The sequence below is a fragment of the Parambassis ranga genome, chromosome 10 (genome assembly GCF_900634625.1).
Source record: "Parambassis ranga chromosome 10, fParRan2.1, whole genome shotgun sequence".
Classification (NCBI taxonomy): Eukaryota; Metazoa; Chordata; class Actinopteri; family Ambassidae; genus Parambassis; species Parambassis ranga.
In genome coordinates this window covers 22611812-22624367 of record NC_041031.1, presented here as the reverse complement: position 1 = coordinate 22624367, position 12556 = coordinate 22611812, and the positions used below count along the sequence as shown (strand labels likewise).

Sequence of the window (12556 nt, the reverse complement as noted above, 5' to 3'; positions counted from 1 at the left end):
GTATTTTAGCGGATTGATTATTTGTCAATAAAGTTTTGACCCACTTTCTTCAGTCGAGACGATTTACGGTAAATGTGGGCGGGGCTATGCCGTGAACCAGGAAGTGTATTGCTCTGCTTCATGTTTACACATGTTTGCACTTTCACGTGGGGATTTTTACCATTAAAATGTCTTCAAAGAAAAATAAAAACAAAACTAAAAGAGCGGGTGAAGCGGACGGGTCGCTGAAGGAGGGGTTCGAGGACTCCGCGGCTCTGCAGGCGTCCGGCGGAGGAAGCTGCAGGAGCTCCAACTGTAACTCGTTCACTGTCATCGAGTTCATTGACAAAGGTAAGAGCGTGGAGCCGGAACCCGGACCTTTGACACACTTTACCACACTGGTGCGTGTTTGTCTGTAAACGGGCTCAGCACGTAAAGCTGTCTGCAGCACGGAACCATGACGGGCTGAAGGATGCTGAGGTGCTGGTCTGACCCAGCCTGGACAGTGACAGCATTCACAAGATCTTTGTCACTCTGTTGATTTGTGTCTGTTACTTTTCCTGGATCTCTATTTGTTATAATTCTGTCTCAGCTGATGACAAAACACCCAAAAGCTGCAGATCAACTTTAGCCCAGCTGAGTCTCAATTCACTGAAGTCAGCGAGTGTTTGCATCGGGAGACCAGCTCTGCTGACGAGTCCCACCGGACGACAGGAGGTATTCTCCTCCTCCTCTTCTTCTTTTTCTTCTCCTCCTTCTCTTCTTCTTTTTCTTCTCCTCCTCCTCCTCCTCCTTTCTTCTTCTCCTCCTCCTCCTCCTTCTCCTCCTCCTTTCTTCTTCTCCTCCTCCTCCTCCTTCTCCTCCTTCTCCTCCTCCTTCTTTCTCCTCCTTCTCCTCCTCCTCCTCCTCCTTCTCCTCCTCCTTTCTCCTCCTCCTCCTCCTTCTCCTCCTCCTTTCTTCTTCTCCTCCTCCTCCTCCTTCTCCTCCTTCTCCTCCTCCTTCTTTCTCCTCCTTCTCCTCCTCCTCCTCCTCCTTCTCCTCCTCCTTTCTCCTCCTCCTCCTCCTTCTTCTCCTCCTTCTCCTCCTCCTCCTCCTCCTTCTCCTCCTTCTTTCTCCTCCTCCTCCTTCTCCTCCTCCTTTCTTCTTCTCCTCCTCCTTCTCCTCCTCCTCCTCCTCCTCCTCCTCCTCCTCTTCCTCCTCCTCCTCCTTCTTCTCCTCCTTCTCCTCCTCCTCCTCCTCCTTCTCCTCCTTCTTTCTCCTCCTCCTCCTTCTTCTCCTCCTTTCTTCTTCTCCTCCTCCTTCTCCTCCTCCTCTTCCTCCTCCTCCTCCTCCACCTCCTCTTTCTTCCACTCCTTGCCCTTTGATAATCACCTCTCTCTCCTCCTCCTTCTCCTTCTCCTCCTCCTCCTTTCTTCTTCTCCTCCTTCTCCTCCTCATCTTTCTTCTTCTTCTTCTCCTCCTCCTCCTTCTCCTCCTCCTCCTCCTCCTTCTCCTCCTCCTCTTCCTCCTCCTCCTCCTCCTCCACCTCCTCTTTCTTCCACTCCTTGCCCTTTGATAATCACCTCTCTCTCCTCCTCCTCCTCCTTTCTTCTTCTCCTCCTTCTCCTCCTCATCTTTCTTCTTCTTCTTCTCCTCCTCCTCCTCCTCCTCCTCCTCCTCCTCCTCCTCCTCCTCCTTCTCCTCCTCCTCCTCCTCTTCCACTCCTTGCCCTTTGATAATCACCTCTCTCTCCTCCTTCTGTCTTCCAGGTGTGCTCAGGTTGGCCTGTTGCCTCTTTTCCGAGCGGGAAAGTCGGCCTTCAGAAAAGTGCTCAGCACAACCTGAGGGTGAAGTCGGGGGACGTGGTGATGCTGCACCCGATCACAGGCCCTGTGCTTCAGGCTGAGGAGGTGGTTCTCCACAACAGGTGATGATCGTCTGGCTTTAAAAACCATTCTAATCTAATAAAACCATAACAAGTATTAGTAAAGTAGAAGTATGAACAATTGTTTATACACAGCTGCATTGTAGCTGTATTTCTAGGCCAACGCTGCCATCTGCTGGCCGCAGCGGGTAACTGCAGACCAAATAAAGTCTTCACTTGATGCTGTGTGTTATTTAGGTCAAAAGATGACACGCTGGAGACAGATGAATTCAAAAACTTCTTCCTGAGGTCGCTGGGTAAGTTCTTGTCTTCACGTCACAGCTGGAAGTTTAGAAGCAGTGTTTTTATCGATCATATTGTCCTTTCCCCTTTGTTGTGTGTCTAGTTGGGAACATTATTCTCCCTGGAAACGTCCTGTCCTTGAGTTATTTTGGACGCTCGTGCAGTCTCTTGGTGGAGACCATAAGAGGGGAGGACGGCGTCACCCTCCAGAGACCAGCTCCTCCCGCCGGCCCTGACACCGAGGAGTCCTCCGTCATAAACTCTGTGCTGGACTCCACATCAGCTGACCTCTCCCTGCAGCTGAGCATGCTCACTGTGGATGATGACGACGCAGCCCCGGGCACGCCTGGAGAGCCCGGTCCTGCTGCCAGCACCCCACGCCGACCGGCCCCCGCCCTCTCTCTCTCCTCACCCTGCACTCCTTCCTACAACTCCCAGAATCCCTCTGCAGGGCCAGAGGAGCCTGCTGTCAGTCTAGAGAGCAGCTCAGAGCAGACAGACAAAAGCTCCACAGCTCCACCTTGTGGTGCTTTGAGTACTGACACTTTCTATTGTCTTACATGTTCCACCAAAGTCAGTTTTAAAGGCAAAGCAGGGCAGGAGGACACAGAGGCCGAAGACAAGAGGTCAAAGGTCACATACAGCATGATTGGAGGGCTCAGCAGCCAGTTGGATGTCATCAGAGAGACCATAGAGCTTCCTCTGAAACGGCCTGAGCTCTTCTCCAACTATGGTGGGTCAGGTGGTGCAACACTGCTGTTACAGATGCATCACAGAAATCTAACCAAATGCTGCTTTTCAATCAGGGATCCCTCCTCCAAGAGGAGTTCTTCTGTATGGTCCTCCTGGGACAGGAAAGACGATGATCGCACGAGCCATCGCCAACGAGGTCGGAGCTCACATGACGGTGATCAACGGTCCAGAGGTCATGAGCAAGTACGGCCGTCATTGTAGAATATTTGGGTTTATGTATTTATGTTTTGTAAAGTCTGATGAAGGGTGATGAGGTCAGAGGTCAGGTGGTCTTGAGGTCAGGACAGACGGGTTCTTCCCCACAAACAGTGAAGATCATGTCTTTGAGCTGTTTCTGTGCACACAGACACACACAGTGATCATCTAAATCCTCGTGATCTGCTCTGAAGCTGCAGCAATGATCAATGATGTCAGAATACACAGATTAATTAATCATGGACAATCAATTAGTAATTCAATCCATCGTCAGTAGGCTGCAGCATTAAGCTTTTACACCTTTGTCTGCAGATTTTATGGTGAAACTGAAGCGAGACTGAGGCAGATCTTCACAGAGGCGTCTCAGAGGTAAAGCTTTACCATCCTGCACGCTTCTCTCAAACATGTCGCTCATGTTTTAATCTTTTCTGAACAAATGAACGATAATAAACATTTGAATTGGTTCGGCAGACGGCCTGCGATCATTTTTATTGACGAGCTGGATGCTTTGTGCCCGAAGAGAGAGGGAGCTCAGAACGAGGTGGAGAAACGAGTCGTCGCGTCTCTCCTGACTCTGATGGACGGGATCGGTTCAGTAAGTATCTGATCGTGGGTTACAGAGGTGGCTTCCCCTCTTTATTTAACTGTTTCATCAGGACCCCCAGGCGTGCGGTGCTGCAGCAGGAAATACGTCCAAAGTCTGCTGGTACTAGATCTAACAAACAGTGCGAGTGTGTCATGAGTTCAGCACTTTGGGCAGAGAAGCTGTGAGGACAGGATGCCGACATGTCTCCACTTTATTCCAACAGTACAGCAGCCTACTGTGCATGAGAGTGGTTGTTACAAGCATGAAACTAGTAGCAGACGCATGACTTGGCTCCGTCGGGATGCGTCCTCATCTGAAATGCAGATTGTCATGCAGAAACCATCTCAGCGTGCTGGACGGCCTTCAGACACTGTGGGCTGCGTCTCTCGGGGGTCGTTTGTCCTCTGAGCTCTGTGTTCATGCCTGATGATGAGAAAAAAGATGATCCCCACCCCCAAAACACACACACACACACACACACACACACACACACCCTGTGGGAGCCTGGGAAAGAAATCACCTAAGGTGGCCATGCGGTTGCCAATTTGCTATAACTTTATCAGCAAAGCACATCTAAATGTCCGCCAGGCTGAGAAGGCAGAAGATCCACAGGCGTCAGTGTGGAGGAAGCACTTCCTGCTCCTCAGCTTTCTTTCTTGTACTGAGTTTCAGTTCTTGCTCTCTGCAGCACAGAAAGTGGAAGAAACAATCCAGACCATGACACACAGACAGAGTCAGGGGGCTGGCGTCAGAGCGGTGGCTGTGAAGTTACTGTTTTATCACAGCTAGCCAGCACAACAACAAGTTTGGCAGCGGTAGTCCTGCTAATATTCATCCATCCATCGACTCATTGTTGCAGCTTCAGAGCTGATAGGGAGACCCCTACTCAGATCGGCCTGCGTCGTCTCTGTGACAGGACATATAAGCTGCATTGTACTGGCTTAATGCGCTCTCTGTCTCTGTCTTGTCCTTACAGGAGGGTCACTCAGGTCAGCTTTTGGTCCTTGGGGCCACAAACCGGCCCCAAGCCCTGGACCCTGCCCTGCGCAGGCCGGGGCGCTTCGACAAGGAGCTGGAGGTACAGGGTTAAACGGCTAAAAGTGACTCCACATGTCTTATTTTGTCAAAGCTCTGTGCAGTGATATAACAAAGCTTCTGTCATCTCCACGGCGACAGGTGGGAGTCCCCGGTGCTGCAGAGCGCGCAGATATTTTGCAGAAGCAGCTGAGCTCTGTGTCGTGCAGCGCCACCGACGAGGAGCTGGTGCAGCTGGCGGACGCAGCACACGGATACGTAGGAGCTGACCTCACTGCTGTTTGCAATGAGGCAGGCAAGTGAACGCACACACACACACACACACACAAACAAACATGCACACACACACACGAACACACACACACAGAAAGACCGAATGATGGAGTCAGACAGACATGAGCAGGACAGCATGCACATGGTGGGTAGCAGGAATCAGCATCTATCAGTACATCACAGATTTAAGCATTTAACCCTCGGAACCCTGAGCTGCTTTCACGTCCTCTCTACAGTCATGGCTACAGGGAGACACAATTCAAAGAATTAAGTGACTGTAATACCTTTTCAGACCAGACCCGGTTGTGGCAGGATTTTACAAACTTAAGGTCCAAAAAAGTCAAGTTTCTTTTCTATGATGCAGTATTGAAAATCCTCCTTTAATTCAGCAATAACTCATGAGGAGTCTCATCAGGAACCATTTTTATTGGAAGTTTCACGTCACCATTAAAGAATTTTGGCAAAAAACGGTTTAAATAATATAAAATAAAACGTACAGTCTGACCTGACAGTGGAGGAACGCATAAGATCTGCTCATGATTTAAAGTAAATGGACGTCATACACACCGTAACACCTGGTGTAGAGGTGCATCTAAAATCCTTGTGCCAGGTGGCTTGTCTGAGTTTTTTCAGGTGACGGCTCCACATTGGTCAGAAGATATAAAGTTAAAACATGAGTTCCCCAAACACACACTCCAAACGCAGGCGGAGGTTCAACATCTGTTGTACCATATCTCTGCAGCAGCAGAGTCATTGTTGTGACACGGCTTCGGTCGTGATTGTATTTTGGATTTCATGCTCTTTAAGTGAAGCTATGGATTCTGGTTCAGTCATGAGAACGGTGCAGGGCCGCTGTGGTGTTGTGTGAGTTGTTGTTGTGAAACTTGTGTTTGCGATGATTTCCTCTTCCTGAAAACAACAATTATTTTGGAAAATAAAAAGCAGTTGCACATGGCAGCCGGCCCAAAATCATATTGGAGTTGTCTGGTTCGCCTCACGGGCTGAGGCATCCGACCAACAAACAGATATGAGTGACAGCTTGTTGTTTATGCCTCCGATTCTTCTCCTTCGTCTCCTCGACCTCTCCTCTGCTCGCCGCACGCCGCCAAACCCACAATTCCTGGTGAATTATTTCTCCCTAAATTCAGTTTTTAACCGTGTGTGGAGCTGTTTTCTTGGAGCGCCTGACCTGCCCGCAGTGCTTTTGAACACAGAGGGTCGACCATGCTTTCATATTTGCCAGAGAGGAAGTTGGGAGTTTCTGTGGTGTTCAGACCCCAGTGAGAGAAACCACTAAACCACCACTTGTTGTGAAATTCCTGTGCCCCCTCACCCCCGGTGCCACAAACCATCCCACCTCACATCCCCAGGACAAGGCTCTTATATGAGTCTGTGTGTGTGTGTGTGTGTGTGTGTGCACGAGCACATGCCTGTTTATTTTTCTGTGTGACCCCGCGTGCCTCCTGGGTGGTCCCATCGCCCGGGGTACGTGGCGTATTGCCTTTCCAGCTGAGGAGGGAGCCGGGGCTGCTGTGCGGAAGCGCTCCGGCAAAGAGCGTGATTTACTGTCCGCAGAGGGCCAGACGTGACTGGCAGCGTTTTCTGAGAAACCTCCTTGCACCCCCGGGGGAGACAACAACCTCCCCAACCCCGCTCTCATTTTCCCCGAAAAATCTCCAAACCAAAATGACTACACAAACACGGGCCGCAGGAGAACCAGCGGCGGGTTTCAGCCATCTTTACTTCTTCTCATCCAGTGAAACAGAGTACAAACGTAGTTACAGCTGTGTCCTACATATCTGAAGTTGAGGCGAGTGATAATGAAAATGAACCTCTGTACAGCTTTCATAAAAAGATAGAGACCAGGCTGTGAACATGTTTCTGCTTTAACCAAGCAGCAGCCTCTGGGCTCAGACTTGAAGCCTAAGCAGAAGTGTCAGAACTTGTAGTTCAGGCTGCAGCCACTGGGGGCTGGCTCCAGAAGTGAGTCATTTCCCATAGACTCCCATGTTAACTCAAAGGATCAGCTCCCTTCTAGTGTCAAATGTACGGAGGGGTTTTAATTCAATTCGGACTTAAAATTACGCACGGGCGTTGCTGCTTTGAGTGACAGGCGGTTACTGTATCACAGCGCGAGTTTCCTGCTTCCGCAATTTGCCCAACCCCCTACACTCCGCTCGTGCTCCCCCTCTTTGTCTGTATTTGGAGTTTTGGTGGACTGTGACGCTGCCAACATGGCGGCGGTCGAAGCGTCGCGGAGCCTCAAACGCCTCTTCAGAAACAAGCGGGTGACGTCTTGGAGGCTCTGTCCATAGATTTTACTGTCAATGGCTTTAACATGGGAGTCTATGAGGATTGACTCACTTCTGAAGTCAGCCCCTAGAGGCTGCAGGGGTGAACTGCATTATTTTTTAACCCATTATTTCTCAGCCTCGGAGGCTCCTGCTTGTGTGTAAAATAAATAAATATGTGTTTACATTGACCAGTCTGAGGTCTGGCACATCCAGAATTATTTCAACTTTATATCATGCCTGGAGTTTGTGAGAGAGAGAGAGATTGAGATTACTGGTCTTAATTTGCCACTTTATAAAACTTTTGCAGGTGATTAGACCGGCATCCATGAATCTTTGTAAAGAGGAGTAAATAAACTCAGCTGGTTTCCGTGCCAACTGCCGCCACACGCTGCCAAATTAAGCTCTTTATTTAAAACGTAGACACATGTACCCACAGGTTGACATGTTGTGTTTTTGTCTTTGTTTTCTCTGAGAGGTTTAAAAACACGTTGAGTCAGAGCTGCAGTTGTTTCCTTGTGCTGCTCAGGTAACAATGAGCGGCCGGGGAAGCGTCGGCTTCCTGAAAAATAAAAATAATCCAGCAACTGCAACACACAGACGATCCCCACATGGCACAGCTGCAGAGAGGCAGGCACACACACACACACACACACACACACACTCAGCTTTAGGTTTCCTGTCTTTGATACAATACCAGCTCACATATAGAATAAGACTGTTTAAGTCAATTGTGTGTGTGTGTGTGTGTGTGTGTGTGTGTGGAAATCTTGATGTCATTAAGGAAGTTTGTGTTTGTCCAGTCGCACCGAGCTTCTTGACGACAGATGTGTTACATAATCAGCACTTAATTGCAGTTGATCACGGATGGTCCGGTTCGGAACATAATGTAATGCTAGAGCGCGCTCATACCACATCCATTAAAGTCTGTTTCATCCAGGTCGCCACAAATCCCCTCTAAGCCTCCGCTGAGTGCACAACTTATTAAGAAAATCTGTGCTTTACATCACGAGCGCCGAGCGGGGGAACCCAGGTCGAACGCAGTGATCCTCTAATGAAAGGAAGGATCTCTGGAGCTGGAGAGCAAAAATAACAAGAATGCATCTGAGCATTAAGAAGGCAGCAGCAGGTTCGTCCGACCGACCCGACGTGCAGCCACACTGACGGTCATAAAAAGAACCGAGAGCAGACGATACACACTGCAGGTTATTGGACGAGGAGTTACGTTGTGTAAGGAACGTGCGCCGTTTGTCAATAAAGTTTTATTCTATTCTTTTTCTGTTTTGAAGGAAAACAGGCAGGTTGCTAGGCGACAGGAGCAGAGCATCACAACAAGCAGGAAGTCCCCCACAGTCTAGACCGTCCCGTGTGATGTAGAAAATATATATATATTAGTTTCTGTTGCTAAAATCTATTTGACTAATTTTGAATATTTTATTCAATTAATTTTTATTATTATTTATTATTTATATTAGTATAGTATATTGAATTTATTTATTTATATTTTAATATTTTTGCATAAATATCACTGTGGATGCTTCCTGCTTCAGCTCCTCTAACGCTCCACCTCTTCTTCTAGGATAGAAAAGAAAAGAAATACTTTATTTATCCCAAGCTGGGAAATGTTGCTATTGCAGCAGCAATGTACAGGCACTCGGCAAACTAAAAATATACATCAACTGTAGAAATACACAGTATAAACATTATTTACAGCAAATAAAAATATAAACAAAGATACAGAAACAAAAGTGTGCAAAGTATAAAACAAGATTTTATTTTACATTTTTAATTTGAGATGAAGATATAAGTACAAAAACAATTTGAAAGTTAAATCCAACCTCGTGCAGAGTCTGATTCATAATTAATTTATTTCCTTGCCCTTTTATTAAGGTTTTCTTCAGGTTGCCTGAAAGTTTGTGACCTCTTGTGGTGATGTTTTCCTTCCTCTCATTGTGATCTCTTGTTGTTGTTTTCTGCCTCAGAGGAACCAAACAGACTGATGTACCTGCTGAATAAAGTGGCAGTGCAATAATGACATCAGAAGCTGCTCCTTTTAGAAGAATATAATTCAATTCTGACGTTGCTGCTGGGAAGCTGGAGTAAATGAGGACCTCTAGTGGTCAAATGTTATATGACAGAGAGGAGCAGTGAATGCTCAGTGCTGTTAGTATGGAGGGCAGGAAGGCTGATCAGACTCCTTCTCCTGCCTCCAGAGAGAGAATGTGGCTTTCATCAGGGCTCGGTGCGAGCTGACAGATTTATGTGCACCTTAAGATGATCTGCTGGGCCGTGTTAGTCACAGCAGAAAAATGTACAGCCTGGACGCCAGCTCCTCTATTTATAAACAGTTTTCCTGACAGCGATTCTGCTGCATCTGATGCAGCTCCCCGTCATTCAGACGTGTGTCAGCGCGCACGCCGTTACGGGACAGGCTGACAGAGATGGAGCCGCGACAGAAGTCCCACATTTTTACTGCTCGTTAGCTGCAGGACTGCTGCACATGTGTGAATCCCTGGAAGTCAATACAGAGAAAGAGTTCACTGCATGGTTCTCTCTTTCCATCCTACATTACAAATAACTCACGTTAGCATGCTAGCTAGAGTCGTAGCATTTTTGAGGACATAAACACCTGTTCTGTGTAGATCACTCAGATCACTTTGATTTCCATTGGTCCACTTCATAAAGTGGGTCAAGAATGCATCTGTATTAGACTCAAGCTGTGTTAGCGTAGCTTGTATCCCAGGGTCTGAACCACAGACGGTCCTGGAGTTACAACCTGAAAGCATCAAGCATCGACATTCGTGATAAAAGTGTAAAAAACTTTTGTGATTATTGTAAAGTTGACCCTGTGAACAAGACTGCTGCTGTGCAGAGGGTCAGACGGTCTTAAGGCTGTGTTACAACGTACAGATCACAAACAATGTGATTTAAACTGTTAACAGTCAGCCGACGTCAAGATCCCTGACAAAGACTTCCCCCAGTTTAACCACAGAGGCGTTGATTTCCACTGATCTTATTTCCCTAAACGTTACATCGCCCGTGTTCCCGGCGCAGAGGAGATTACACAGAACAGCTCTCCTTAATGAATCCCTGTAGGTGTTCTGTGTGGTATTGGAAGCTATCATGTGGTCTTGTGGAGCCTCGCAGACTCTGGGCGTCTCTCTGTCGTCCTGTTGGCGCTCAACTGATCCCGGTGCTAGCAGATGACTCATTTCCACAGTCTAAACACTGCAAATTGTGTGTGTGTGTGTGTGAGTGTGCACGTGCACGCTTGTTTGGTTTGTGCCACATCCGGACACACTGTTTACAAGCGTCTCTCTAAACAGGGGAAGCCCACTGGAACAAAAAGGGGCCAGTAAAATTGATTATGTGGAATAATAAACACTGAACTCTGCTCTGTTTCAGCTGAAAGCTTTCTTGGTTAGCTGCTATTTGACGGCAAAGATCGGCTCGATATTTAGCCTCCGCTTCTGCAGCTCAGACTAAACGATTTACTCTAAAATGTGCAAAAAGTGCTTTGGCTGAGTGAAAATCCCTCAGCTTCGATGTTCAGGAGCGTTTTTACCCCAAGAAGGTTTTGCAGGAAGCGGCGAAGCCGAGTTTCACGTGTTTGACATAAATTCTGCGATGGAAGACTAAATGGGCCAAACAGGGCTAAATGCTAGCTGATGTTTACAGCGGCAGCCTTGCCTTATAAAGCGCTTTTCCCAACTCGTCTGTCCTTTTAAAGACACTTGAGGAATTTGAGGACAGGCCACATAAATATCAGTCGGATCAGCATGTGAAGTTTATTTGAGGCCTCTGTTTATAAAACCCGGAAATGTGCTGCTTGTACTCCTTAACCCCGAGACACTTACCTTTACCCAGTGACAGCTGTGTGTGTGTGTGTGTGTGTGTGCGCTCAGGCCTGCACACATTTTCCGCATGTTTAGAGTGTGTGAGCACGTGTATTTGTCTTTGTCGTCTGTGTGTGTGTGTGTGCGCGCCACATATTATTGCTGTGTTTCAGCTCCAGGAACAGATGTTGAGTATTGTAAATACAGGTGCAGAGAGCGCTCCGGAAGCCCTGGCAAGTAATGAAAACGTTCCTGTGGTTTTGTAATGCCGTAATGCCCAAAGTATTTCACAATTCATCCGACGGCAGCGTCGCTGGGGAGCAGCGCGCTCCACCACAGATCCACACAATGCAACACTCAGTCCTGAAATGTGGAGCACGCTGCCGAAGTGCAGACAGACTTCTTCTTCTTCTCAAAAACGCCTCGCTGAGGATCCATTCTTTTTGAAGTTCCTTTGACCTCCACACATCTGAAAGTGCAGAATCTGAGCTGTTATAAAGGCAGCGGATTGATTCTTGTGCACTTAGACATGAGTCCTAAACGGCCTTGTTGATCCAGTATCTGATATCAGAGTGTGAATAATAATGGAGTTTCAAGCCCACACAAAGAGCCAGATTCAACAATACACAGATACAAACCATAGACTTATAGTTATGATGGACATGTGGGTTAATATGAGAGGCAAAGCCCGCCTTTGGAGGCAGGGTTGGTGGTGCTGCTGGTGGGGGTAGAGGTGGAGTCTGTGGTTCTCAGTTAAGTTTCATTTTCACTGGTAGTTTAGGTTAAGGATTAAAAACTTAAGTGTAAGTTAAGCCTAAAGTTAAGTTTAGGCATTAAAAAAATGCGAAAACCTTCTTCCATTGCCAATTTTGGCTACCATGGCGTCAAGCCCCGCCCACATAAACAAAGAGATGCTGCTTTACATATATGGCGGACCGGTTTATCGTCACATTTGTAACTCAAATATAAGTGCTTAACTTCAGAGTTTCACTTGACAGCTGTGAACCCTGCAGCGGAGCTGTTGTTTTATTATATTTGCACCATAGATACGCTTCTGAACGCTCGTGTGTTCTGCGTGGTGCTGCGGGTGCCATTGGAGCTCGGGTCCGTGTGGAGACAACACACGTCTGCACACTTCCTCACGTGTGTTGTGGTGGATTTTGTGAAGCAGTCTGAGGATGGATGTGTTGTCTTAAAGTTTGTCGTCTGAAGAGTAAATCTTAGAGCATCACAAGATGTGACCCCTGAGAAGGAGGCCCTGATCTGGGGAAAGGTCTGTTTTGGACACACATAATTAAGACCATGCCTGTTTGGAAACACACACACACACACACACACACACACACAGATGCAAATAATGGCTCTCCTCTGTTTTCCTCTGGCCAGCCCTGACTCTGTAGAATGACTTCTTCCCTGTCTTCCATACCCAGTTTGGGCTCTGGTGTGATGTTTTGCAAATGTG

At 47.6% G+C, this 12556-nt stretch overlaps 1 protein-coding gene across 2 annotated transcripts in view; it reads left to right on the top strand.

Annotated features, from left to right (window-relative positions):
• Positions 1 to 12556, top strand: part of afg2a (AAA ATPase AFG2A) — an 89862-nt gene that overhangs the window by 1307 nt on the left and 75999 nt on the right. The window contains exons 1-10 of one of the 2 annotated variants that reach the window (XM_028416762.1): positions 9 to 330; positions 572 to 696; positions 1728 to 1885; positions 2081 to 2139; positions 2229 to 2858; positions 2932 to 3061; positions 3386 to 3442; positions 3545 to 3668; positions 4636 to 4737; positions 4836 to 4989. In XM_028416762.1, coding sequence (XP_028272563.1) covers positions 168 to 330; positions 572 to 696; positions 1728 to 1885; positions 2081 to 2139; positions 2229 to 2858; positions 2932 to 3061; positions 3386 to 3442; positions 3545 to 3668; positions 4636 to 4737; positions 4836 to 4989 — 1702 coding nt within the window. In that variant the 5' untranslated portion in view covers positions 9 to 167. Of the gene's footprint in view, positions 1 to 8; positions 331 to 571; positions 697 to 1727; positions 1886 to 2080; positions 2140 to 2228; positions 2859 to 2931; positions 3062 to 3385; positions 3443 to 3544; positions 3669 to 4635; positions 4738 to 4835; positions 4990 to 12556 lie in introns of those variants that run through there. The other variant, XM_028416763.1, reaches the window with a different exon arrangement.